At 41.7% G+C, this 27,840-nt stretch overlaps 1 protein-coding gene across 2 annotated transcripts in view; it reads left to right on the top strand.

Annotated features, from left to right (window-relative positions):
* The window catches only part of RPS6KA5 (ribosomal protein S6 kinase A5), a 123,611-nt gene extending 96,906 nt beyond the window's left edge, over positions 1 to 26,705 (top strand). For both annotated transcript variants that reach the window (XM_054567148.1, XM_054567149.1), the window contains 10 exons: positions 4,485 to 4,635; positions 7,309 to 7,470; positions 8,669 to 8,794; positions 9,193 to 9,326; positions 9,999 to 10,092; positions 12,391 to 12,561; positions 15,772 to 15,963; positions 21,843 to 22,002; positions 23,365 to 23,528; positions 24,885 to 26,705. In XM_054567148.1, the coding sequence (XP_054423123.1) occupies positions 4,485 to 4,635; positions 7,309 to 7,470; positions 8,669 to 8,794; positions 9,193 to 9,326; positions 9,999 to 10,092; positions 12,391 to 12,561; positions 15,772 to 15,963; positions 21,843 to 22,002; positions 23,365 to 23,528; positions 24,885 to 25,124 (1,594 nt within the window). In that variant the 3' untranslated portion in view covers positions 25,125 to 26,705. The remainder of the gene's footprint in view (positions 1 to 4,484; positions 4,636 to 7,308; positions 7,471 to 8,668; positions 8,795 to 9,192; positions 9,327 to 9,998; positions 10,093 to 12,390; positions 12,562 to 15,771; positions 15,964 to 21,842; positions 22,003 to 23,364; positions 23,529 to 24,884) is intronic.
* The last annotated feature ends 1,135 nt before the right edge of the window (positions 26,706 to 27,840 follow it).

Below are 27,840 nucleotides of genomic sequence, written 5' to 3' on the forward strand. Positions count from 1 at the left end.
ATTTTAGCGCTCTGCCCCTCCTCGTGTTCTCCCCAAGGCAGCCTACCTTTGCCTTCCTCTCTCCTAAGTTCCAAGGGCCCTTCTTTGACCTCTGTAACTTTCTAAATAAACTTTTTCTTGTAGTTTGAAAAAACATGGGTTTTATATTCTTAAATGGTTGAAGAACTCAAAAGACGAGCAGTATTTTATGACCTGTGAAAAGTATGTGAGACCGGCCCTTCAGTGCCCATCCGCACACCTCATCAGGACGCAGCCGCGCTCCTCCGTTCGCGGGTCCTCTCGGGCTGCGCTCCCGCTACCGCAGCGTTGAACAGTCGCCCCAGAGACCGTGGAGCTTTCCAAGTCTGAAGTATTTATTGCCTGGCCTTGTATTAGTTACCCATTATCCATTGCTAAGAAATAAAGTACCAGAAATGTATGAAGACAACATATATTTATTATCTCAAGAGTTTCTGTGGATCAGGAATCAGGACCCCACTTAGCAAAGTCCTCTACTTTAAGGTCACTCACATGCCACAAACAAAGTGTTGGCTGGGCTTAGCTGGGAAAGGAGCTGCTTCCAAGTGCATATGGGGGCTGGCAGGGTGCAGCTCTTCAGGGTCGTTGGGCTAAAGCCTCAGTTCCTCTCTGGCTGCTGGCTGAAGACCACCTTGCCACGTGGGCCTGTCCAACGTGGTGGCTTGCTTCTTCAAAGCATGCAAGCTGGAAAGACAATAGAGAGAGTCTGCTAGGAAGATGGAATGTTTTGTAACGTAAGCATGAACGTGACATCCTGTCATCTTTATTGTTAGTGTTGGTTATGAGGGAGTCTGTAGGTGCAGCCCATGCTTAAGGGGAAGGGATTATGCAAGGTCCTGAATACAAGTGATCATTGGAAACCTTCTTAGGAATCTGTCTACCCCGGGTCCTTTACAAAAAGTTTTGGTAATTAATTTATTTGTCCTCCCAAGATGTATTTTCTCTTTAGGTAATTATTTTAATACATTGATTTTGTGTGATGTAGTATAGTATGCTAAAACAAAAATCAAGCAGTAATTTGTTGCATATTTTTGTATTTTATCCCTGTTAATTACTCAGCAACACCTTCAATTAGTTCATTTGTAATTAAAATATTTTTCTGTTTATAGATGTGTTATTTCAGAGTTATGTATAGAATAATTACAAGTATCATTATTTCTTGCCCTGTTTTAAGAAGAGATTATATTTATTTTTTCCTTGGCTTTCTTATTCTTTTCATGTCTTTATAATAAAATCCTTTATTGGCATATTTTATAAAACATTCTTGATTCCCAATATGCTGTTCGATTTTTTTGTTTTTCCTCATTTAGGTGTTTTTGTACCCAATAGCAGCATCTGTGTTTCCAGGGGTTTTTTTTCAATCAGTTAACTCCAATCTGTTAATGAAAGCTAAAGTCGCGGAAGCTATCCATCTACAATCTTCGTCACGAACAACTTGTAGCAGCTTCAGACTAGAGTGAAGGTGCCCCTTCGCGTGGCGCGCATCCTCTTCGGCTTTCTATTTCGTTTTCTTTCATTGCCCTTTAGGTCCGTGTATACCTGCTTCGCTTGCATAATGTGGGGTGCAGATGGATTATACTGTACTATTGATTTGCCCGCTGAAGCGCCCCCTAGGAAGGTAAAGGGTTTAGAGCCCTGAATAAACCAGGGCACAGTTAACCTAGCTTTCTAGAAAAATGCAGGCCAGGAAGCAGAGTGAATCAGCATGACAGGATCAAACGTGTCTTCATCGGGGGTCCTTCCAGCCACCTAGGCCTGGTTCCCCAGCCCAGAAAGGACACACTCCGCATAAGCGGCGAGATCGGGCGGTGGGCGCGGGCCACGCCAGCACGGGTAGCTCAACGCAGGAGCTGCGTCTCCTCACTCCCACGAGCACAGCTTCAAGGCCGCTGCGAGGACGCCCGTAGGGACAGAAGATAACACGGACTCGCTCCAGTTTCCTGCAAGTGTTAGGCAGCCCTGGGCCAGAAATCGCTCCGCACTTGCGTGTCCCCTCACATCTCTCAGGCCGGGTGCAGTTCACCTCTCGGGTGTGACTCCACAGTGATGGGGCGTGGCTGCCATTTCACATTTCCCTTGGTCCATACATTTCAAAGGCACTGTGTAAGAAGGGAAGTCCGAGATCATCCTCCTGCGGAGAAGAGGTGGAAGGCTGCTCTGAGCCCATTTTGCTGCCGCACTCCCATTTCTGCTTCTCTCCCTGGCGTGCGGTTTCCTATGAGGAACAGTTCTGCACCTGCTAAAGGGACCCTGTACCGCCCCATTTACCAAGACCTCAGGGAGGAGTCTCGTGCGTGCCTCCTGCTTTCACTTCTCCAAGCTGAGGTGGTGGTTCCTCACCATCTGCGAGGGTCTCCTGCTGGTTCTGACCGTGTGATTTCCACTCAGGAAAGACGAGGATTGGAGGCCACCTTGCTTGTTCTCCCTGTTCCCTCTTCAGCAGCGCTTCCAGCAGGAATTCCTTCAGGTCCCCCTCAGTGTCTTCATGATCGGACCCCTGCCTCATCTGAACCTAGAACTCGAGTTCTCTGCACGAGGGACCCGCCACACACGCTCGGTGCACACCGATGCTGTGGTCTGTGTACCCCGAGGTGACACAGGTCTCCTGCTGCTCCCCTCTCCAGCTTTGGCATCGTGGTGAGGCCATCCCTGTTTTTGGGTGCTCACTGCTCTCTCAATACCCTTCTTTTGGTGGCTGAACCCATGTGCACAGCGAGACTGACCATTCTTTTCCCCAGTGCCTGGCCCGGAGCAGATTTTTAGGAACGGTCAGATGACTCAGGTTGAGAGTAGTAGACAGCATGGAGTCAGAACTCAGAGGAGCCAGCCCAGTCCTCATGTCTGTACCCGGTGCAGAACAGTGAACGTCAGGACCAACGTATCTGTAGTCTCATCCTCGTACACAACAAATTGTTGCCTGCAAAGGTACCTTAAAGGTGGCGAAAATGGAAAAGGCTGTGCTGCTTTTTCCCTGAGGGACAGGGTTCCCAGTTTCTCTGTCACACCTGTGGGCACCTGCTCTGAGGAGAGGATTGTCTCGAGTGCGACAATGCTGAGGAGCAGTGAGCAATGGGAGGATACTAAAGAATCAAAAACAACAGAGTGCGCTGCTTATCTCTTTACTTGTTCTGCCGTCATTTTCTTAGCTTCTCAGGATGGAGTGCTAGCAATCAAATTAGCTTTGAAATGAATAGCACTGCCGGAGTTTTTAGCAAAAAATGACAGCTCTACTGTCATCACACAGATTCTTGGTAGCTGCTTGGTACAGTCTTCTATTTTGTGACTTAGGAGGAGGGTGTCTTAGCGGTAGCTCGTTTTATCAGACCTTTGCTGTCCTTGGCACCGTACATCATATCTTAACTCATTTAAATATCATGATACCCCTTAGGTAGGTTGTTATCCCCAGAGATAAACTAATTATTTCAAAGTCACGCAGCCAATAAACAGCAGAGCTTGTTGAACCTGAGTGTGAACTGAGTCTGCCTCCAAAGCCCATGTTCTTACCACACTATGCTGTCTTATCAATTTCTGAAGTTTTGTTCCATAACAATTATTCATATTTTAATGCACAACAGGGAACATTTTCGCAAACCCAAATAAGTCAGTAACTGTTTATCTCTATGTAGACTGTTAAGCTTCTTAATTTCAATCAGTCCCTTTCATTATTTCTTTCGCATTAAATTATTGATCTGGCTTTGCAGGGAGGCAAAGGTCCATTTGGGTTGGATTGATTTCTTCTGTGACCTTAGAATAAATTCAAAAACTTCATCAAGGAGCTTGATTCTCTGAATTTTGTACTTTTCATAGTAAAGATGAGACCTGCCTCTGTCTTTGAGTGGCACTCACCGTCTTCTAGGCCTCTGCCTGTCTGTTTTCTGTAGCAGGTCATGAAGCAGAAGCTTTCCTCCCCTAAAGGGCCCCAGCTCTGGTGCTGATTTTCAGACATCAAGAGCTGAGCCAGGTGCAAGGGGCGCTGACCCCCTGCCTTGGCCGGCCGGCCGGCCCTCTGCGTTCCGGCTGGCCCCTTCTGTTTTGCGGGCACGCCAGGAAAGAGAACTGAGACGGCTGCAGTTGGGGTTCTCTTTAGCCCTGTCAAGTCTGGATGCTGAGCTCACTTCCCTGAATTGATTAAGAGTTGTTTCCATTGTGAAATCTTTGATTGTAGAGTTAAGCCCATAGATAGGTGGTCTAACCTAGCCCCAAGCCTTTTACTTTCTTTCCAATAAAATATTTGGGATGGTGGCTTCTTGTTAGGATGGATTTATATTAAAAAATGATCCAATATTTTTTGTTTCTGCTTATTTATGTTTCAGAAATTTGATTTCATATTTTAAATATCTTTGTCTCTGGTTTTCACATTTGTTCAGTTTTAAAGTGTATTGTATTGTTCTTGTTTTTTGCTAAGAATGCCGTTACTATAACTCCATCCTCTGATTGTTTTAACAGTAAGTTTTATCTGCCTACAGGAGAATATTAAAAAGTGAGCCTCCATATCCCCAAGATATGAGTGCTTTAGCTAAAGATCTAATTCAGCGTCTTTTGATGAAAGATCCCAAGAAAAGATTGGGATGTGGTCCACGTGATGCAGATGAAATCAAAGAACATCTCTTTTTTCAGGTGAAATTTACTGACCAGATCTGTGCTCTACTGATTTCAGAGTGTTCAACATTCCTGGTAGATGAACGAATATGGCCTCTTTTGAGTTGGTTGTTTTCTCCCTATTTTCACATATATATTGCGCTTTTTTTTTTTTAATGACCGAGACCCTTTAGAAAGGATTGGAATTCCACTGTAGAAACCTAAGTGGTCTCTTTCTCCCTAAATGAAGCAGGAGTTGGGAGGATCATAGTAACATTGGATTCTTCACTAATTGATTAGTTTCTGAATATTAGTTTCCATTTATGATCTCAAGATTTAGGCATGTGGGCTAAGGAGACTTTTATTATATTTTTTACTTCCCTCTCAGTTCATGAGCCGCTGTGTTACATCTTTTAGATAGTGATTTTATCTCTTCTTTTCCCAAAAGAATCTTAGAAAATTAAAAATCTACCTATTTTTTTAGTTACCTGTCTATTACACATAGGGAATTATTTATTTTCTTTGTACTTGAGATGGTGCTTTCCTTATTCTGAAAAAGCCCAGTGAAACCATTCTACAGAACACCAGCACATCTGCCCAACTTAGTTTGCTCAGATGTATCCAGAAAAAGTCACTGAAATTTTAGATAACTGGGAAAAAAAAAGTTAAATGGACTGAGTTAGCTATTTCCTTTATTTCATTCTAAATGGTCAACCTGGGATACCATGACCTTGATTTTTAAAATCCTGAGCTTAAGACTTTTAAATAATTTCATGATATCAACAAGCATGACCTAAATATTTATGGTTTAAAGGGACCGTCCAAGTTTTATTTTTATTCTGCAAACTGAGCTTTTACATTATTAGCACCAGAACAAATTAAAATAGCTACCAAAGTAAAGAAAAAACTGTCCTTCAGAGTAAGCTTTCATGTTGTTATTTATTGTTTTTAAATGTAGAAGAACAAATAGTGATTGAGAACAAGAATGATCTCTCTGAACTCCTATGCTCAAAAAAGCCCACTTATTTCAGTCCTTCAGTGTAACCATTTTTGAATATACTATTGTACATCTTACAGAAGTTCAGTAACATAGTGGGAAATACATTTAGAATAAAATTAATTTATCAGTATGTACATTTCACAGATTCATATGGCATAGAAGAGTTTATGTTTCAACAGTTTCAAATATCATGTTCAGAAGATTGTCTCAAAAATTACTAAGATAAAATTCAAGAAAGTATTCAAGCAAAATACCCCCAATCATATTTTCCTAGTATTTTTTTCTTCATGGTGACTATTACAATATATCTTTCACGTTAGAGATATTTATTTTCTTTATAGCTTGAAGTAGTATTTTTAGTTATTCAATTGCCTTGATGTTTTAAATGACAAGGACACTTTAGGAAAAAACCAGAATTCGACTTGTAAAGACCTAAATGGAGTAGAGGTAGAGAGGACCATAATAGCATTCAACTTGCTATATTCTAAATCTACTATCAACACATTTTTTTAATTACCTCCTTACTCTCAAATCATATAATGGAAAGCATTATAGCCACACAGAGGAAAGGACACTAACTAGAAAGTCAAGGGACTGTGTTAGAACCCTGACCCTTCCACTAACTAATGTCTAAGTGAAATGGTTAGTTCTTGTTTCCAGGCTTCAATTCCCATCTGAATCACATGAAAGAGACAAATTGAATGATCTCTAAAACCTATTCTACCTGAAAAAAAATTGAAGATCTATAACTTAATGATTTTATCTCCATTGCCTCCACAAGAGGGCGTAATAAACATTTTCTGTCAGTTGATTAAACTTACTGAGTGTCGTCAACCTAAAAATGCAAGTTTTACATATTTCCATCTCTGAAATCAGTATGCATCTTGCAATGGACAGCATCTTACTATTCTAATTGGTAATGCTTTTCCTTTCTTAATGCTACATAAAATGGTATATCTTACTATCAATGATGACAATTTAGATTTCAAGAAATATATTAATAGGTTATCTGTGGAGCTGTACTCAGTAAGTATTATCTGAGGTTGTTTTAAGTGAAGGAGAGAGAATAAAAAGCCGGCAGAGGGTTGAATTTGAATACTATACACCAGTGTCTGACCTAGGTGGAAAGGGGCTGGGATCATCCCGCCGGGAAGAGAAGGGGCAGTAGTTCACAAGGTTTGAACGCAGCTGAACAAGGACAGAGCGATTCGTCAATATGAGAGCATCATTTGAACAAATGCGTGATTTATAGTGATTAATTTTCTAATCTGTCCAGATGATCAGCAGGAAAGCAAATTAACACTGCGTCTAGAAAATAGGAATATGCCTTTAGACTTAATAGTCATATCCACAGAGCATTTTAAAGCCCCTTATTAAAGTTTGTTTTGTTTTTCTTGACTTAACACCTTTCTCAGGAGTCTCAGAACAAAAGTAATTTTTCTTTTGTCCCTACCCATAAATAAGGGGTCCTGGTGCCCCCTAGAGGACATGGTGAGACTGCACACCAGGACCAGCGTTGGCTGTAGCTATACGCTGCAGTCAGAAAAGGTGCTCACACCTAACAAAAATGTGTATGTTTAATCGTTAGTCTGAAATACATGCCTCTCTTTCTGCACATGAATTAAAATCATAGTCTGGCTTTGTTATTCTTAAAAGACATATTTCGACTTTGCTGATTTCTACTTTGCACTAATTTTCTTCCTTTGTTTTAGAAAATAAATTGGGATGATTTAGCTGCCAAAAAAGTGCCCGCACCGTTTAAACCAGTCATCCGAGATGAATTAGATGTGAGCAACTTTGCAGAAGAGTTCACTGAAATGGATCCCACCTACTCCCCTGCAGCGCTGCCCCAGAGCTCCGAGAGGCTGTTTCAGGTAATCTCCAGGGCCACGCGTGTACATCAGCCACGCGTGCTTTGAAAGGAAAGCTTAGCTTCCCATGTGAAAGTTTATCTCAGCATTTTCAAAACAGGATTCTCTAATCTGTTCAAAATTACTAAGTACAGAGATTTGGAAACTGCTAACTGAAACTTATGGTTTGTTAAATAGCAGACATTGTTTATGTGTTTATTTTTGATGCAGAAAAGTGTTGATTTTTATACTGAAATTTTATTTCTCTTCAGGCTCTTTTATAGAAAAAAACAATACTAGTTCATTTTACCTCTATGCATAAAATACTCTTTAGTTTATAAACAGTGTCGTGAGTCTGTCTTCAGTGAATAACCTTAACTGTGTTCTTAAAAAATATTTAGAAAGGGTCTTATATATAGAAAAGGACCTTTCTGAGACTTCAGATGACATGTTCTAGCTGTTGAGCGGCATCATGGCTTCACTTCCGTGACTCCCACGAGTGCACCATTAGAATGGCTGAGCCCAGCCATCCCGACCCTGGCTCCGAACTTCCACAACACTCAGTGTAGCGCTGGCGGGGCACGTGGCAGATGTTTTTAAAAATGTTCATGGAACTAGTGCGTGTTCCAGCTTGAACAGGTTAATCACCCATCAGTGTGTCATTTTGGTTCAGACATCATTCTGCCACTTGATTTTATTCCTTTTCTAAAACTCAATTTTAAATTTAGTCTAAGGAAATACAATGAGTCAAATAATTGCTGAATTAGAAACCAACTGGAATGGAACTTGCTTTTTTTCTAGTTTGGAAAACAGTAGCAGTTGGACCAGCATATTGCTTAATACCTTAACTCTACCTTTTTTGAGAATTGAGTTGTGTTTATGAGCAAACTTTTTATCAGCAATGCAGGAGAATTACCGCTATGAGTTAGAATTACTGCTTTGGGGTAGAATAGAGATGAGGTATTGTGCCGCCTTTCATTTTGAATTGGTTTAATTCTACCAGAAGATGGCATTATCTCCTTCTGAAAAGCATTTTTTTCTATTAATTTGAAATAACCTTACATTTTAGATTACAAATAAAATAAATTAGAATCATATTAACAAATATTTGAGTGTTTTTTTAATTATTTTTTCTTGACAAGAAAAAAATTATTATAGTCTAGCCCATGCTAAACTGGAAAATTTCAGGTCTTCATTCTTCACCTTTGTTTTTGTTTTTTAGGGCTATTCCTTTGTTGCTCCTTCTATTCTATTCAAGCGTAACGCGGCCGTCATAGACCCGCTTCAGTCCCACGTGGCAGTTGAGCGTCCTGGCCTGACCAGCGTTGCCCGGAGCGCAATGATGAAGGTATAGAGGCGTGCCTGACTGAATGACCATTTATGGTTTAAGGACTAACACTGATTAACATTCTCAAGTCTAGTAAATTTCATAGACTTACTGTTTGACCAAGATGTGATTTTAAGAAATGAATAAATAGAAATAGCAATATTTATCCTAGAGAATTATTAACATGAGCTCTTTTTGAATGTAAATGAGCCCTTTTCACAATGATAGAAAATTATGTATTTTAAATAAATGATATGGGTGAGCATAGAAATGAGCTAAAGATGAATTTTAGAAGATTGTATAAATGTATTCCAGTCATAGTTATTGAGAATAATAATGTCCTGTTCCTTTACAGCTGTATCTACCCCATGTATCTTACTCATATTTTCTTAAGTTAAATGATGTTGATTTCTTATCAGGATTCTCCATTCTATCAACACTATGACCTAGATCTGAAGGACAAACCATTGGGAGAAGGAAGTTTTTCGATTTGTCGAAAGTGCATACACAAAAAAAGTAACCAAGCATTTGCAGTCAAAATAATCAGCAAAAGGTATGACCATTTCCGGCAGTCTGTCTTATGTAGTCATCCTAGTCGATGGATTCTGTAAATGAAGATTTTTATTTCAGAGGAAATCAGTGGTATAGTGTACCCACAGATCTAGCCATTCATCTCATCAGTTTCATTGGTCGATCAATGTTATACTTCTAACTCTAATAGATAATTTCCTGATAAATTCATTTTTGACATAAATCATAGTATGATATGCTTTATTATGAGTTTGCTCATAATAAAGTGATATTTAATCAGACTTGTTTAGTGAGTTCAGCGGCTGCTGTCATTCCTATTCAGTGTATATTTGAAATACTTTAAAAAAAAATTATTTAGCAATCTACTGGTAGCTTTGAAAGCCAGCTAGTTGTTTTCGCAAGTGATTATTACCTCCCTGATTATATATTCTTATTACCAAATTGTCAGGCAAGTAGAGCATCCATTTCTTTGTGTGATTAGCTCTTTTCTGACTCAAACAATCTTTTCTCGAGAATAATGCATTACTTGTTCTGGTGGGTAGTGTGACTCATTACTTTCATGGAAATTTCATGCCGATACTCTGACACTTATGTTCTGAACACACTGTAAATAAAAACAAAATTAGGGCTGGCACAATACTGACATAAAGACTTGGTGAAGCGGTCTGTAGAGACAAACTGTTTCATCTTGTAGGATGGAAGCCAATACTCAGAAAGAAATAACAGCTCTGAAACTCTGTGAAGGACACCCCAACATCGTGAAACTGCATGAGGTTTTTCATGATCAGGTATTCCACATTTTTTTCTGTGCATACTAATTCCCATTCAAGTCTCTACTTTTTTACCAGTTTTGTTGGTGCTGCTGGGTCAGAAGCAGGAATACGGGCCATCACCCAAACATTGGAGAGGGCAGAGAAACCACTGCACACACACTCTCACGCACCCCGTAATCGGTGCGTCCTTCCACTTCTGTGCTTCTCGTTCAGTGGCAGTCACATATGACGTGGGAGAAGGACAGAGGGCCAGGAGCCCGGGCCACTGCCACCAGCTGCCTTGTGCTTATTACCAGTCCAGCTGCTATCACTGTAGCTTAATTGCTCATACCTCTCTGGACTCAGAAATTTTCAGCCTTCAACTTTCCTTTCACTTTTAGAATAGAACTTAGAGAGCCTTATGCCTAATTAGAGCAAGCCAAAGAACAAATAGGAAGCAGAAAGGCAAAGATACGTCCCTTTCATTTTCTTAGTCATGGTGGCAGTTTCTGCTCAGACCGCAGGCCATGCCATGCTGCCGCCTCTTCTGCTCCCAGTCCTGGTTTTTAACGGAAGCCTAAAACAGACGCATGTAACTTTGCATACAGGAGGCGCCCCTGTGTCAGGTCCACGTCTCCTCCCCACTTCCCCCGCTGCCGTCTTCTGTGACAAAAACTGCTCCTCTACAGTTACTTTTTCCTCTGGGACCGGCTGGGATGATGCAGCCCCACCTAAGACACCATGCTGGCCACAGGAGCTGAAACCAGTCATAGTTTCACCAGAGAAGCAGCTGAGAATCAGAAGGGTCATGAGAGATCTCTGACCTTTGGCTGATGTCAGATTGCGGGACCCATCCCTAATATTTTATGTCACAAGTTATATTTATTATTTGCTCTTTTTATGTTCAAGGGTTACTAGGATATAAATTATCTCATGGTGTAATCTTACAGGTATTAGTATAAATATATTTTCATTCTAACATGCAATTGATATCTTGGGCCCTTTTATCCCTCCCATCTCTCATTTCCTTAATCCCGCGTCACGCTGTTGACTCTGAAGGGTATTGGAGAATTCCCCACATCTCCAGATCCTTAATCACAGCTTCGATGTCCCTTCACTATGTAAGGTAACATCCACAGGTTCTGGAGAGTAGATGATGGGCATCTTTGGAGGGCCATTATTTAAGCTACCACGTACACATTTTGTCATTGTTACTTGTATTTTATTTGTATAGGATTCTAAAGTTCATTCATAGAGGTCAAGTAATCTCCCCAATGTCATAAGTAAGTAAGAGAACTGGCCTTCAGATCCAGGTGTGACTCTAATACCTATCTTTTAAGCCACTGTCGAGTAGGTATTGCCCTCTTTTTTAAAAAAAAAAAAAAAAAGCTCATAGGCATGTACTTGTAACACACCTTCACCTTTGACCTTATTTGTCTGATGTAGAAACTCAACTTGGTTTGATTGCTAGTAGCCTGAGAACAGTTCTTTTACTGAAAGGGTTTTTCACCCTTTACAATTTGCCCAACAGATGCAGGATGATGTATTTATACTTCTCTTTCATGAAGCAAGCTTTCTGGATTTTGCTAATTCCAAGGGAAACATACTCTATTTTGTTTTTTGAGCGACGTTGGTGCTATATTGCATAGCACCTGAATCCAAATGTTGGTTTGATATGTTCTAAAAACCATTTGTGTTCCTTTGACGGTTAATATAATTCTTTTACTTTCGATAGCTATGCTATTTTCTTTATGGAAATATATGGAAAGCATAGTAAGTATTCAATACATAACTGATTAATAAGGATAATGCCATTGGGATCAAAAGCAGTTATTAAAAGTAAACCTACAGCGAGCGATGGGTCTGCCACAGGCAATGAGGGGAGCCCCGAAGGTCACCCGTGAAGCCCTGACAGGAGGTTTAAAGTGACATCACCAAGCAACACCTTTTAAAAAGAGACCATCAGTAATCTTGTACATTATTTAAAGCAGCCAATTTCACATTATCGGTGCGAGATCACACTTTAACATGAAAGATATGTAAACTTGGTAGAGGGGGTTGGAATGGAATTCAAATGAAAGAATTAGTCAAGAAAAGAATATATAAAGACTTCACTGCAGTGCTTGTAATTTTCCATTACCAAAATAGAATTCTAAAAAAGCCACATTATCCTTCAGCTCTTTTCTTCTAAAATACAAGGGTTGCTGTTGATCATTTCAACAAAGGATTATTTCAATTGATTGGTGATTGTTAATAGTCAACAAGCGTTTTTATATGTTAATCAACTTTTCTTCATTAAGGCCTCCGCATTATTTATTCTTCTTTCTTCCGCAGCTTCACACTTTTCTAGTGATGGAGCTCCTGAACGGGGGAGAGCTGTTTGAGCGCATTAAGAAGAAGAAGCACTTCAGCGAGACGGAAGCCAGCTACATCATGCGGAGGCTCGTGTCCGCGGTGAGCCACATGCACGACGTCGGCGTGGTGCACAGAGACTTGAAGCCGGAGGTATAACAGAGCGTGCCCTCCCATGCCATTCCGTCCAGCGTCAGAATCAGATAGTCTCCAAATATGTGTGGGCTTTCTCCCCCAAGGGCTTTCTGCTAAATAGATATTTGGAAATATCATATCTTTGGGATTATTTTATCTATTTCTGTCTAAAATAAATTTGTCTTTTTTTGCCAGCCGATCATCTCGAGGTTATATTTGTAAGTGTGAGAGCCTTTTATGGAAGAAATACTTTATGCAGCAGTTGTGGACTAAAAATAGGAGTGGAAATTTTTGTAGCAGAAAATAATATCCATCCCATATGTATATTACTTTCAAATGAAAGTAATAGAGGGGTTTTTAAGTGGTGTATTTTGAAAGCTGGTTTTTCACATTTGTAAGCAAATTGATTAGCTAATGAATAGGAATGTATACAATTCTGTTCTAAATATTAAAACATAAAGAATTGTCTTGGTTTAATTACGCCATCCTTACATGTGCTTTCCTTTGCGCATGTACTACAATATTTATAGAACTGTAGCAATGCAGAAGTAGCAGTTTTTTAATATATTCCTTCTTTGAAAAGGTTAATAAAGAAGGTTCTAACTCTAGAATGATCCTTTTTTAGTATCAAAAATAAGAAAGTTCCTCCCTTTTAGAAAATTGTCAAAATAATAATGAAAAACTTAAAAGCAAAACCCAATAATTTATGAAAGAATAGCAATGAATCATCCTTTACCATCTGCAATGTTTCCTTTTTAAAATAGACTGTTATTTTTAATTACCCATGTGATTATAATGCATTTTCAAGTATATTTAAAATAATTTACTTGGTGTTTATTCTTTGTGTTAGGCCACAAAAGAATATTTCTCAAAAAGCACCATTTCTGGCTTTAAGTATCTTGGATATTTGGAAGGAAGAAGAGGCCTTTTAAAATGGAGTTATGTGTATTTAAACATAATTGATTCTTAAAGTATTTAAACTTCGGTCTGTGTATTTTCTATTACTGTTATTCACATTACTAGCAGTTAATCAAAAATGAAGTTGTTTCATGAACTCGAAACTATGATCGCTACCCCTCTGCTTCTTTCATCATAGTTCTCACTCTCCTACAGACGCCCACGAAAAATATGGTGCTCTGTGCATTGGAGATTAGTTCTCTATTTTTAAATGTGAAAGCACACCACTTAAATGTTTTCTTGGTAGACAAGGAACAAGCATGTAATTTTTTTAATTGAAAAGATCTGTTCCATGACGATAGATTCCATTTTCACATGTTTTATTCTTTGATAGCTGGCCATCTGTCCTAAGTCTCAAATGATGCAACTGTCCTCTCAGCAGACTTTAGTTTGCCTTCATGTTTTACTGATACTTAGTTTTTCTTATTTGTTATAAAACTTTTCTTTCACATAGTCATTTGAAATGAAGGCTTATATAGGACATTCTACTATAATTATAATCCTATATCAAAATATTTTTTTGGAGAAATGAAAATGTACCCCTGTACTAACATTTTCATAATAAAAGAGCGTTTGATTTGACTTTTAAATGGCAGAGTATATTATTTCCAAAATGAAAGTAAAAATGTAATACTTTCCCCAGTGATGTAGCCCTTTAAGATCTGATTATGAATCTTTTGGTAGATGTTTATGCGGCATTCCTTTTATGCACAGGCAAAATCCAAGATCCGAGGTGAGCTTCAGATAAATTTAGAAGCCAGCTTATATTATTAATTCTTATATTCTTAGTAACCTGCTTTGTGTTTTTGAAATTGGTTCCCATACTCTTGAAAGATTAAGAAAAATTATATCAAATTGGTTTCAAGCAGAACTTGAGAGGAGGACGCAGGAGATTAAATGGTTGCTCCCCCCATTCCGGACTGTGGCGGCCCCCTCCGCCCGTCTCCTTAGAGAACTAACATCAAGAAAGTCCACTGCCATTCTTAATAAGGACTGAACTGAAGTCGTTTTCAAAGATCTAGTGGGCTCAGTGACGACAGGGACCAGGCGAGCGTGACTCACCGCGCTGCACGCAGCGCCGCGCCCGCCCTGCCGCAGAGCCCCGGGGTCCCTGGCTGAGAGGACCCCTGAGCTCCCCAGCACATGTCTGCCCACCTGTGGCTCCAGCTGTGGTGAGGCCTCAAAAGCTTTTCAGTTACTTTTTTTGTTTTTTGTCCCTCCCACTTATTTTTAACTTCCGAATAAAAAGCTTAGATTTGTCTTTGTTGTATCAATGAAGCCTTCTATCATGCTTTTTTAAATTTCAGTTAGAAGAATATTAGCAAAGCAAGTGATATTGCAGAGGTGGGGAATAATTCAGAGAACATTAAAGGTATAGCAGGTTTTGTTAGGATGTCTAAAGACAATACAGATTTACTTACTGTGGGTACGAGCTTGATGTGCTAATAAAAATGAAGCTTTGTGCATCAGTACAGTTAGCATTTATTAAGGATGTAACCATTATAAAAAGTAGTACGGTAGAACCTTAGTGATCGAGAAGCCTTAGTGGGTGATTGATTCAGAATAACAGTGTGTTTCGAACACTTGAGGTACAATGGCCATAAGCATAAAAAATATTTAAGTATTAACTGTTTTGGAGAAAATAGTTCTGAAATGTATGTCTCCACCATGTCTTCTTTACTAGGCTCTACTAAATCTAATATAACTATTTATTTATGACTTCATTCAATGGACACATTTATCAAAGCACCTACGGTATGACTATGCCAGACGCCCTGGGTGGAGCCATAAATGAGGTGCATTTGGTCTAATGGGGATGAGGGCGTTGAACTGACAATGCAGAGGTGATACGAGCCAGGAAGGAAGTGTAAATAAGACTAGGAGAAAATATAAAGAGTCTTAACTTCAGTTTGGTGGCATGGCTGGGTGGTGCCTTGGAATGGAGGGCAAGGCCCACCTGCACCCGCCTGGAAGGGAGGTTGGCAGAGGAAGTAGAACACAAACACAGGGTTCCAGAAAAGCATAGACAAAGGCCCTGCCGTCAGGTGAGACACGACGCAGTTGAACATGTTTCACGTGACCCTGTCAAATCGACATAATGCAAAAAATCACAGAGCAGCGGACAGCAGCACCCTGACGTCCCGCCCCCAGCCCTCCCCTCACACCCTCTCTGTGTGTGAACCCAGCATCAGTCTATAACTTGTATAAATGGCATCGCCAAGTCCTATGATATTTTAATGAGAAACTGATGCCAGTGTTGATTTCTTGCAGAATTTATTGTTCACCGATGAAAATGACAATTTGGAAATTAAAATAATTGATTTCGGGTTTGCCCGCTTAAAGCCGCCTGATAACCAGCCTCTCAAGACGCCCTGCTTCACGCTCCACTACGCCGCCCCCGAGCTCTTGAACCACAACGGCTACGACGAGTCCTGCGACCTCTGGAGCCTGGGTGTCATTTTGGTGAGTGCACTTCGGTGGGGCCATTGAGCCTCATCCGTACCCAGATGTCCTCTGTGCCCGTCTCTTTTTGCTCTTTCTCCTAAAATTCATGAAAAAATGCGCCAAACTGGTTTCTTTTCACATAGGGGCCTGACCGAAGGCTGTTTCCCTTGTTTAAAATGTACGTTGGAGAATATGTAGGAATTTACATTTTGTTGTATTTTGAAATATTCAAAGCAGCTGTGTTATATGTGAATAAAAGTTATATATTGTTTTTTTTTAAAGAACAGTGTATTTTCAAAAGATATGCATACTAGATATAATATGAAAATAGCAAGTGACTAATGAGGTTTGGAGACCAAAGCTGTAATTAAAGAATATCATTTAGGATAAGTTAACAAATTAATAGATAAAATTAGCAATGTAGTAGCATATAGTAAGCATGGTAAACACACTTTTCACAAAGCGTCCTTGGCTGCAGTGATCAGAAACAGACCATTAAGCTAGCAAAATCTCAGCGTGCTTTTTCTCAAAATAGCTTTACTTTTTATGCACATAATTTGTAATGCATCGTCTTAGGGAGAAACTCTCAGACAATACAGAAAGAAGAAAAAATGATACCATTCTTAACCTCATCATACACGATGATGCTGTGTGAGCTCTCTTTCTGCCTCCCCTCACCCCCGCTGTGCTGTGTATTCCGTGTAAGTTTTTCTACATACATGCTTACATACTTGGGTTTTCTAAAAAATGAGATTGTAGCATACTCATACACATAGTTGAGTCCCAAAAGTTTACTTAACCATTTGCTAATGAGAACTTAGCATTTTCCAGTTTTTCACTAGTTTTAAACTGTACAAATGAATATTTTTATATATGTGCTTACGTTTGTCTCATTATTTGTTTAGAATGACGTCTAGGGAAAGTGTATAGACATCTTTGTTTCGAAATCTATGCCGAGATTTCCTTCTAGAAGGTTTTTTCATATGTTCTTATGAACTGTATGTAAATATATGGAAGACCATCATTTAGTCTTAAATTATTTCCTACTGTTGTCATTTGCATGCATTTCTTGGATGAATATTGTCTGAGCATGTTCTCATGGATGTGGACATGTGGGCATTTGTATTTTTCTTTTACAAATTGCTGTTTACGAGCTTTGCTCACTTTCCTATGGGAAATTTTTCATACTAGATTTTAAAGCTTTGTTAAGGATTTTAATCCTTTGTCTGCCATTAATATTGGAAATGTTTTCTTCTGGCTTGTCATTTGTTTGGAAAGTTTGTTTATAATAGTATGGGATCTTAGTTTTGTTTTTGGAGGGATTTAAATAGAAAAGGCTTTTGTTTTGTTTTTTTTAATTTATATGTAGTAAGATATGTCAGTCTGTTCCTTTATGGTATCTGGCTTTGATGTCAGATTGTCACTCCACCCCAACGTAATAAAAATATTCTCCTAGATTCCCCTCTTGAATTATATCTTGTTTTTGTACTTCGATCTGCACTCCATCTGGGCTTTATTTCGGTGTCGGCTTGCTCTTCCCCAGTGGGAGGCCAGGTGCTCCTGCCCAGTGGTTCCTCCTCCATTTTAAGCTTTATATGGTTTCCACTGTAGTCATTTTAAGTCATCCTTCATAATTTTCAAACTAAAATTACATATTTATGAATCAGCTTTTTTAAATAAAAATAAACAACTAACTTCTATAGAGTTGAGGGTTTTATTTAAAGACTTAAGCAGTGGTAGCACTCTCCTGAAAAAAATAGGTCTAAATAAAAAAGAGCCTTTTGTTTCTTTTAATACTACAAGACTACCCCTTGTACAAGAGCCCTTATTTTAAATAGAAGCCCATTAGCCTTTTTAAGGTGTTAAAAGATAGTCTTAGACATGCAAGCAAGGGTTTTAGAGCACCCAGTGCCGTATCTATGGAAATAACCGCATGCGATGCTAAGGGAGGGAAGCTGTGCTTTTCTCTCCGGATCCAATTGTCATGTGCCCAAGAGCAACATGGGACAAAGAGCCGGTTAAATGATACCACAAGAGTACAGTCACAATACCCAGACTGTGTGCAGTTCTACAGGACAAACAACCCAGTTTCTCCAGCAAATAAGTGATAAGAAAACATAGCGTGGGAGCCTATAGATTAACAGACAGTTAAGCAGCAGTGTTTGCCTATTACTTGAATTCTGATTCAGGCAAATGCTAATTTCAATTCTATTTATTAAATTCAAACTAAATCTAAGTCATACAGTCATAATTATAATGCACAACACACATAACACAATCGGGGAAATTTGAATACTGATTGAATATTAAATTATATGAAGGGATTACTGCTAATATATTATAGGTGGATAATGGTGTTGTGGTTGTGGTTTTTAAAAATCCTTGCCTTTTAGAATACGTAATGAAGTGCAGGTGGAAAATGAAGGGAACACCTGCATTAAACTGTCAAGTAAAAAGCGTGTGCTTTGCAAGTGTTTCCACAGAAATGAATGGGCCTCACCAGAGGATGTAGGTACAAAGCCTGACTCATCCCGGAGCAAGCACAAAATTTATTTGGAGTCTCCTGATTTGCCTTGGAAATCTGTCGTCCTTTTGCATGTTACATCTAATAAACAGGAACGTGGATATTTTAACATGGAAATAATTATACTACCCCTACTGAGTAAAACAAATACATCAGGAATATGCATCACATAGTATCATGTGGCTTTGATTACACCCAGTCTACCTCATGGATGAGCAGTCCCCATTGGAAACATGCAGGACTTTAATTAAAATAGAGCTCACACGCCGCCTCAGTCTGCTCAGGGCTGCTGTAACAAAGTACCGCAGGTTGTGTGGCTTAACAACAGACATTTATTTTCTTACAGTTCTGGAGGCTGGGAGATCTGTTCAGGGGCCAGCATGGTGGTGGTCTTGCATACCCTTTCCTCTCGTGCTTGGAGAGAGAGTGAGCGAGCTCTCTGGTGTGTCTTTTGGCGAGGACACTAATCCCGTTCAACCAGAACCCCACCCTGTGAGTGGCTGCAGCCTCCACACAGCATTCTCATCTTTCACAGATAATTCTAGCACAGTCGGGTCTACCAAATCCTACGGCCTCTGTAGCAGGACAGTTGGTATTACAGCCTGAACTTACAACAAAACCCTCTTTACTCTGGGCCTCACTTGAAACTGGCAGCCTCCCGAGCCACCTGACAGAAGGAACTGAGCGGTGGTCTCAGCTGCGGCCGGCGCCTCCGCCCAAATCCGAGGAAGCCCGCCCAGCTCTGCGTTTCTTTTCTGGTTGGATGAGGTACAGCAATCTGTCTTTCAGCGGGGAACGTCTCTATGTCCCAGCCGCTGGTGGTGTAAACTCTGTACCAACGTGACGGTCCCCTGAGTGTTTATAGTTCATCTCCCACCCTCTGGCATGCATGTGTCTTATAGGGACTCAAGCTGCCCACTAGTTTCTGCTCACCAGGCCTCGTTTAATGAAGACATCAATACAGAGAACGAGCGTGGGTTTCTGTAGAACGTCAAGATGATCCAGGTCCCCACAGACTAGAATAACGGAGCAGGAAAGTCAGCATAGTTCTTGGGGAAGACAGTGAGTGCTGTCCTTGCCCTGTAAAGACTTACTGCTTTGATCTTCCTCCCTGAAGGGAATCAAGAAGGATGCATCGAGCAGATCAGTAGGTGCTTATCAATGCCAGAGCCACATTGACTTGTACCACGTTCAGCATGGCAGCTAATCCCCGCTAGCCCAAGGGCTGCCGTTCCTTTGGTGGGCCTACTGCCCCCATTCCAAATTCCTCCTCCTCACAGGCTGTGCTCCTCGGGAACGCAATTGTGTGGAAGCTTTTGCCGCAGACTCTGCTTTCTGAGGAACCCAAGACGGTTGGGGCCAGCAGTGACCGAGAAAGCAGCCCTTAGGAGGGGCTGTGAGGTTGTGTGTCTCCACCCCATTTTTCCATAGGGAACGGGGGTCCCTGTTGCCATCCAGCTGGAGGAAGAGGAAGAAGGGGTCAACAGGGCAAGGCCAGGATGGAGAGGGACGTGTGACTGAACTGGCTACTGCTTGTCACCAAGCTCAATAGATTGCTTCCTCGTGTTAACGTTACTTTATAGGTGAAGAACTGGTCTAAGAGGTGAACTGGTTTTCCCCAGCTGGTAAATAAAAAAGCCCCTGTCTGAAGCTAGGTGTGTCTGACTCTCCAGCTCATTTCTGCCTCTCTGTACCACGTGTCTTCTCTCTGCAGTAAGGATGTCAGAGGACAGAGACCCTAGTTAGACGGGTGGGACTTGGCCAGCTGAAGAAAGCAAATGGCCTTCTAAGGAGACGTAGCAGCTTGTGCGAGGTCAGGGAGGCAGGGGAACCTTGGCAGGGGAAGTGGGTTTGGAGCCGAGGAACTGCAGGGGCCGGGGCCGAGGGGCAGTGGTAGGGGAGCCACGGAAGGAGTTCGTGCAGGGGCGTGTCGGGTGAGAGTCCGGGCCACGAACGCTGCCCTGCATCGGCCTGAAGGGCAGCCGAGAGGAGGCGTGTAGAGGGCCAGGTGGAGGCGCAGGTCGCTTAGGGGCCACCAAGACAAATGTTGGGCAGTTGCTCCTAACCTGTGGGTGCTCAGTCAGTCCGACCCAGTTGGGCCCTTCCTTCCATACCAAAGATTTAGGAGGTTTGGGGCTTTTTAAAGTTGTTTCTCTTTGTTCTACAGATGTTCTAACATTTCCCCCTTTATAACAAATATTTTTCTCATTATATTGCTCGAAATTAGACACAGGTTTCTTCACCTTTTCTTCTGTTTTTAATCTCTCTAATCTCATGAGTATAGTTTTTATTATTCTCAGGCACACCTTTCTTTTTCAGAAAATCCAGGTTTTCCCAAAGCCTTCTAGTCTCAGGTAACCTGAGAGGGTCAAGTTTCTTCTCTCTGCCTGCGTTTCAGTCTGGCATCTTTCATTCCTCTTACCTGAGTCTTGTAGACCGCCTGCCAGATCACATCTCTTGGTTTTCCTTTTTATGTTCCTTTTATTATCCTGTCTGGGAATTCCCATCTTTTCTGAGAGCCAGTGTGTAAGAGCTGCTTTACCATCTCTGCCACCGTGACAATGCGCCTGCTAATCAAACAAATGACCAGGAAAGAACAATGGCATATTCCTCCTGCGTCCCTGAGATGCCTCCGTGGCTCTGTATGTCCAGCAGAGGGCTGGGGTTGAAACCGAGACACTGCCCTTTGTGACCCCCCTGTCCCCATCTCGGTCTGTGCACAGCTCCCTCCAGCCTGGCCAGCCCCTCAGGCTCTCCGCCCGCAGGGAGCTCAGCGCAGGGAGCTCAGCCTCCGCGAAGTTAAAAGGCCACTTTTCAAAGATCCAGCCTCTGCAACAAAGATAAGCTTTGGCTTTTGGTTTCTCTTGACTTTTTAAAGGACAAAAACCATACATGTAAATTTCCAAACTCATGGCTACAATGAAATAAGGAGACCATAGAGAAATCATTGTATTTTACAAAACAAGGAGAAAAATAAAATTAAAATGGGGATAATTACAAAATAAAGAAGGCATACATAAAAAAGTTTTTCAATTCTTATCCACAGTTAGTGTCCTAAGAAAAGGATGTGTGGAATCAGGTAGAAAAACATAGTTATTCAGGGGTTCTTTTCTCCTTAAGTTTCTGCCAACCTTAATACCATCTTTTTGAAACAGTTGCATTGTCCCTTTTTTATTCTTCTTGTTCTGAATAGTTATAAAAATGGTTTTCAATCTTGATAGCATAATAAGCCATTCCTCTTTATTTGCAACTCTTCAAAATGTGTTGGTTGTTTCAGTGATAGGAGTCACGCTATCCTTTAACCTCAATAATGCTAATCATAACAAACCATTGGACGAAACATTCTGTTTTGTTCTTTTTTTTTCCTCGATAGTATACAATGTTGTCTGGGCAAGTTCCATTCCAATCTCATGACAAAAGTTTGACGTGTACCAGTGCAGTGGAAATCATGAAGAAAATTAAAAAGGGAGATTTCTCCTTTGAAGGAGAAGCCTGGAAGAATGTATCCCAAGAAGCTAAAGATTTGATCCAAGGTGAGAGTCTAAGAAAATTGTACATTTTATGTGATGTGCAGTGATTGAGGCAGATTCATGTCATTACACACGTTTGTGAATTACTCAAGGATCCATATGTTGTGAAAGGTGTCCAGGCTCCTGTGTTAAGCCTTTTCTTCTTCCAGAACATTCTCCCGCTGTCATCCCCTCCACTGTCACCACATGAACCAGCACTGGGATCCATCAGCATCCCATTCTGACACCTCTAAGTTGAACCTGTACTTTTTCACTCTCCTTTTCCCCAAACACGTGCCTCCTCCTGCCTCCGTCCCTCTCACTGCTGGGAGGCCAGGTCCCGGGAACAGAAAGCCGGCCGCCACACGGGCACCCTGCCTCCCTCGCCTTCCATAGCCAGTGCCTGGGTCCTGCAGGTTCAGCGCTCCCCCTCGCCATCCCCCCTCCCCATTCACATGGCCGCCGTCTTAGTCCTTGTCACCATCTCTCTCCCAAGATCCTACTACGTCCTTTCAGCTTGTCTCACTTCCTCTGACGTTACCCATCCATCATCAATCAGCGGAGCGGACTTCCCGATGTCCAAATACACTCATGCCTCTCTTCTGTCAAAATCCTTCAGAGAATCCATTAACTCGGGTCAAGCTCCCGAGCATCCAGAGTCCCAGGCCTGTCGTGACCTGGCCCTGCACGCCTCTGCTTGGTGTCACCCTCATTCTGCCGTCAGGGATCTCCTGAGTTCCTCAGCCGGGCTGCGTGGCCGGCCTCTGCGTGCCTTTCCACGTGCTCTTCTTAATCCCTGGGCACCCTTGTCACGGAACCCGTTTCCGCTCATCCCCCAGGACTCATCTTCTGGAAGCTTTCTGGGGTGCCCTCCCTCCCTAGACCGAGTCCCTCCCCTGAGCCACCAGCACGTGGCGCCTGTGGTTTTGCTATTGTCCTTGTCCCTGGACGGTAGATCAGCTGGGGTTTTGTGTGTGTATCTGCTCCTCGCTCCCCTTTGAGTCTCCGTCTCCGTTTCTCTAGGCCTTGCGACACCCGCTGACAGAGAAGGCGTTTGACGGGAATGCACTAGGCCAGGCGCTCTTTCTCCGTTTGGAGGTTGCCTGTCACCGCTGGGAGTCTTGGGGGAGGGGTGGTTACTTCTCCTGATTGAGAAGTCAGTCAGCCTACAGCCTCCTAGAAACAGGCTATTGTGGGCTTTATCATTCGCATCCATTATTCACTAGGGGATTTAAATGCATATGAAAAGGTAATTATTTCTGTCTGAGGTCGATGCCTTATAGAAACTATTGTGTCATGTGAGCATAATTGAGATAATATGTGTGAGGGTGATTTTAAACTATGTTTGAAATGGCAGATCATAAAATACCCTGTTTATTCCCACAGGACTTCTCACAGTGGATCCAAATAAAAGGCTTAAAATGTCTGGCCTGAGATACAATGAATGGCTTCAGGATGGCAGTCAGCTGTCTTCCAACCCTCTGATGACCCCCGACATCCTGGGCTCTTCCGGGGCTGCTGTGCACACCTGCGTGAAAGCGACCTTCCATGTAAGGGCCTGTGCTCCGCACATGCAGGGGGTTTGGAGAGGAATCAGAGGTTCGATAACCTCAGAGATGCACTCTTAGTAATACATTGAAAATAACGTGTTCTTTTAGTTGTATGGGTGTGTTTTTATAAATCCGGTCATGATATAAACACATTTATGAACAGAAGGTGCATGGGGGAGCAGAGCCACTGCTAACCCACAGTGTACGTGACGTTTAGAATGGATTTGTGAGAGAAGGCAGCAGTCTGACACTTGAATAGTTGAAGATTTTCTGTAGGTCATAAAAACCATGCGCAGAAAAATATTAGAACTTTTTCCTCCTAAATAAGCTAAATTATTTTCTTTAAAAACTATACGTAAACATTAGGAACTAGGTAGGGTACATGTGAAAGTCTGTTCATTCAACCACAATTTTATGCCTCACGTATTCTAGAGACCATAAGGGATAAGAAGTAACTTATTTGGCAGTAGGTATTGATTGCGTCTTTGAAAGGCCGAGACTACATTGCAGTAGCTGCACACCGTGCCACACAGATGCAAACACATTAACAGAATTGTCTAAGGAGTGGGTGAGTTAAGGAGAAATGAAATGGCTTCTGAAGGGATCACCTTGGGAAAGGAGGGAGAGCATCTCCTCTTCGCGGCAGAAATTGATTAAAAAGTTAATGAACTAGGACGTGGCGAGGTGTAAAGAGATTAACTGGAAGAATTTGTAGGAGACAATCCAAATCTCCTCAGTGACACATGATGCGATGTTGCCGGGGGCATTCGCAGTGATGCCCAAGCCTGAGTCTAAGAAAAGCGGGGGCAGGCTGCTGCCGGGAGGGAGGCGGCGGCTCGCCTGCGGTTTGCAGGCCTCGTCTTCTCGGTTGGTATCGAGTGGCCCAGCTACACCCGATTGCCTTGGCTTGGAAGTGGAGGGCGGGGGGGCCCCTAGTGGATTGAGTCTGCTCTGTGTTAGGACTTTGTGGTCAGAATTTAAAGTCTCAGAACTAGTAAGAGTAATGAGGCAGTGGGGGCGGGGGGGGGGTGCTGTGTAATTGCTGATAGTCTTTAGAAATTTCCAGTCAGTCTGCATTTTTTATTGAGCGGTAGCACCAGCTTCCTCCAGTGATGTGTTAGAATCATGGCCCCTGGGCCGCCCAGCTGGTTCCGTCAAACAGCCTCCTCGGAGATCTCCCCGCGCACTGCCGCACCCCGCGCACAGGGAGTTTGAGGGCAGTGGCTTTTCGGACTTTGTTCCCCGGGCCACTTGGAGCTGTGGTTGACAGCCCAGAGTGCCTTCTGCTCTAAGTCCTAATTGCCGCGACACCTTCAGTCCCCCTGCCTTCATCACCGTCCCTCTTTCCTCCTCCAGGCCTTTAACAAATACAAGAGAGAGGGGTTTTGCCTGCAGAACGTGGACAAGGCCCCGCTGGCGAAGCGGAGGAAGATGAAGAAGACCAGCACCAGCACGGAGACGCGCAGCAGCTCCAGCGAGAGCTCCCACTCTTCCTCCTCGCACTCGCACGGGAAAACCACCCCCACAAAGACGCTGCAGCCCAGCAACCCCGCGGACGGCAGCACCCCCGACACCCTCTTCCAGTTCTCGGACTGAGGGGCGCGGGGACGGCAGGAGGGCGACCGGTGAGCCCCGGCAGCGCTGCTCCCTGGGCGGGTGCCTGAGGTGACGGTTGAGCTTTTGCAAACGAGGCCCACTGGTCTCATTGGAATCTGCCTCTTAGGGAATGTTTTCAGGAAAACCCAGTCGGTTTTCCTTGTCCCAAAGCACTGGACAGACGATGTTACTGTGAATAAAGCACATGTCACACGGTGGAGCGGCCTAGCCTGATGCCAGCGGGACGGTTCCGGAAAGGGCAGAGGCCCCTGTAAATGTCAGAGGGGCTGGGCAGGCCTGTGTGCTCACAGGGCAAGTCACGGTGTCTCGGACGTCGGCCCACGACAGTTACCCCAACTGTGCTGGCGCCGCCTTTTGCTTCGCCTCGTGGCTAATGTGGGCTCTTAGGAGATTTTCGCCCTTTGAACAGTCACGTATCAGAGAAAAAACATCTGTGTTTGAAAAGGTCCTGTAATGAATTTTAAGTGTGGCATAGACTTACTTCATGAGAGGGGATTTTAACTTATTGTTTTTATTTTATGGTTACATATGATGATAACCTGCTCTAATTAATCTTTTTCTAAGAAGTAAAAGAAGAGCTCTAAGGATTAGGAGCCCAGGCTCTATATTTGGGACCCGTCTGAGATGCATGCTAAGCTACATATGTTTTTTAATTTTGCACTGCTCTTTCCTGGCAATTTGTTTTAATGGTTATTGCAGAACATTAAGGTACATGTCTCTGTTTTAAGTAATATTGCACTTTATAAAAGAATATAAATAAAGCAAACTATTTTATAAAGTGCACTGTTTAAAGCATATGTACTGTATTTTTGCCATTTTTTTCTATTATCTACTTTAAATTTGTCCTCGCATCCCCCTTCTGCTTTGTTTGCAACAAGCAGAATGGTCTGTGTGGCGTAGCGTCGTCATTAGCCACTAAGGCACTGATGTGAGGAAAACCTAAAGGGAAATTCTAGCAAACACTGTGCTTCAGATTTGTACACTGTGTTGTGCTACAGTGAGGCAGTTCCTCCTGTAGCCAGATATTATGTACATAATATTTTAGAATCATAACTATGACCTATTTGGAAATTTTCCTGTTCAATTTTAAATCCAGTAAGCATATTTTATAAACTTATGCAGAGCACTTTTATTGCTCAGAAGTTCTGAATTCATACAGAAAACAAGTGCTATGTGATGAAAACATTTCACTGAAAGATTGCTGCATTTAAAAATACGATCAATTCATTTTCTATGCAAAAAAAAAAAAGTGGTAGAATTTGTATGTTTTCTTTTAAAGCCATCACATGAAATGTTTGGACTGAAAAAGGTGATCTTTGCTATGTTTACAGGAATAATCCTTAAAAAGATAATGCCCAACATGTTTATTTTATAGTTTTTGTTAATGGTAACGTCTGGAGCATTAGTTTGGAATTTGGGCATGATATTTATTTATTCATTTCTTGAGATAATGCAGCATTAATTTCAACTAGTTATGAATACTAAAAATAATTGCACTCTATGTAATAGTAGATATTTATTGCTAAATCCGTGTATATATTAATAGCACAGGCAACAAAAATGGCAAATATTAAAATATTTTCAAAATACTGTATTATCTTGTTCACATTTTTGTCCACAAGGGTTATTGGAAATAACTTTTTATACTTTTCAGTGGCCCAAATAGCTGCATGATTCTCACTGAGTTGAATGTACTCCCAGCTTTCAGTCATGCGTAGTAATGATGGGAAATCTTGGGTGAGTCACCAGACCATAGCTAATTCTCAAAATGTGATTCTATCAAGCACAGATTTATAATAATTAAGAAAATGTCCATTTATGTCTATAGTTATGTTGACTGTACTTGGGAATGTGTAAGTTAGCTCTTCAAGTCATTTCTTAAAAACTGTGTATTCAAGTAGAAAATACTAGTTATAAAGTATAAATTAAAAGGACTTTATTACTAATGGAAAATGACCCAGAAAAATGGTCAGTATACCATCATGATTGATGATATAATTGACTCACTGTGAATATTGAAAATTAATGGGTTTTCCTTTTGTTTAGTTTCCTTGTCTTCTCTTCTGGAGGACTTGACAGGAAATGAAATGAGAAAAACGTCAAGCAGAGCAGGAAGCGGGAGGAAAGAGAAGGGTAATCCCTCAACTGGTGAGCCTCCCTGAAGAATCTAGAATGGGCTTGTGAGAAGAGCTCAAAAACCACTCAGAGCAGAGCCCTCTTCTCAAGTGTCGTCATCCGCACCCAAGTTAAAAATACCAGGGTGGCTGCATCCAGTGCCAAGTCTGCGGCGGTTAAGCTAGACGAGGGCAGTTAGTGTACAGTGAAATGCACTTTAAAATTCATAAAAGTTCTATCTGGTCACATCAAAAATAAACTTAAAAGTCCTTCATATGAAGGGCAGAGTTAAATTGAAGGGCTCTTCTGGTATTAGGAGTAAAATAGAAGTAGATCTAAGGAAAACACATATATTTATGAAATTCTCTTTATAACAGTTTTAGAGATAGAGTCAAATCATCCCTTCTCTTCTTATTTATTTTATTGTACATAGTTTTCATACCATCATAAATCCTGGCTCATAGCGTATCTTTGGTAACTATATATGGCAATTGAGAGGCCAGATTAAGAAAAGGGAGGGAATGGAGGAAAGACATTTTGAAAGACCAGTTTCTTCTAACTGCTGCTCCAGATCCTATGG

Source organism: Pteronotus mesoamericanus, unplaced genomic scaffold, assembly GCF_021234165.1.
Source record: "Pteronotus mesoamericanus isolate MK-2021 breed Mesoamerican mustached bat unplaced genomic scaffold, CSHL_Meso_final contig_182, whole genome shotgun sequence".
NCBI classification, from domain to species: Eukaryota; Metazoa; Chordata; class Mammalia; order Chiroptera; family Mormoopidae; genus Pteronotus; species Pteronotus mesoamericanus.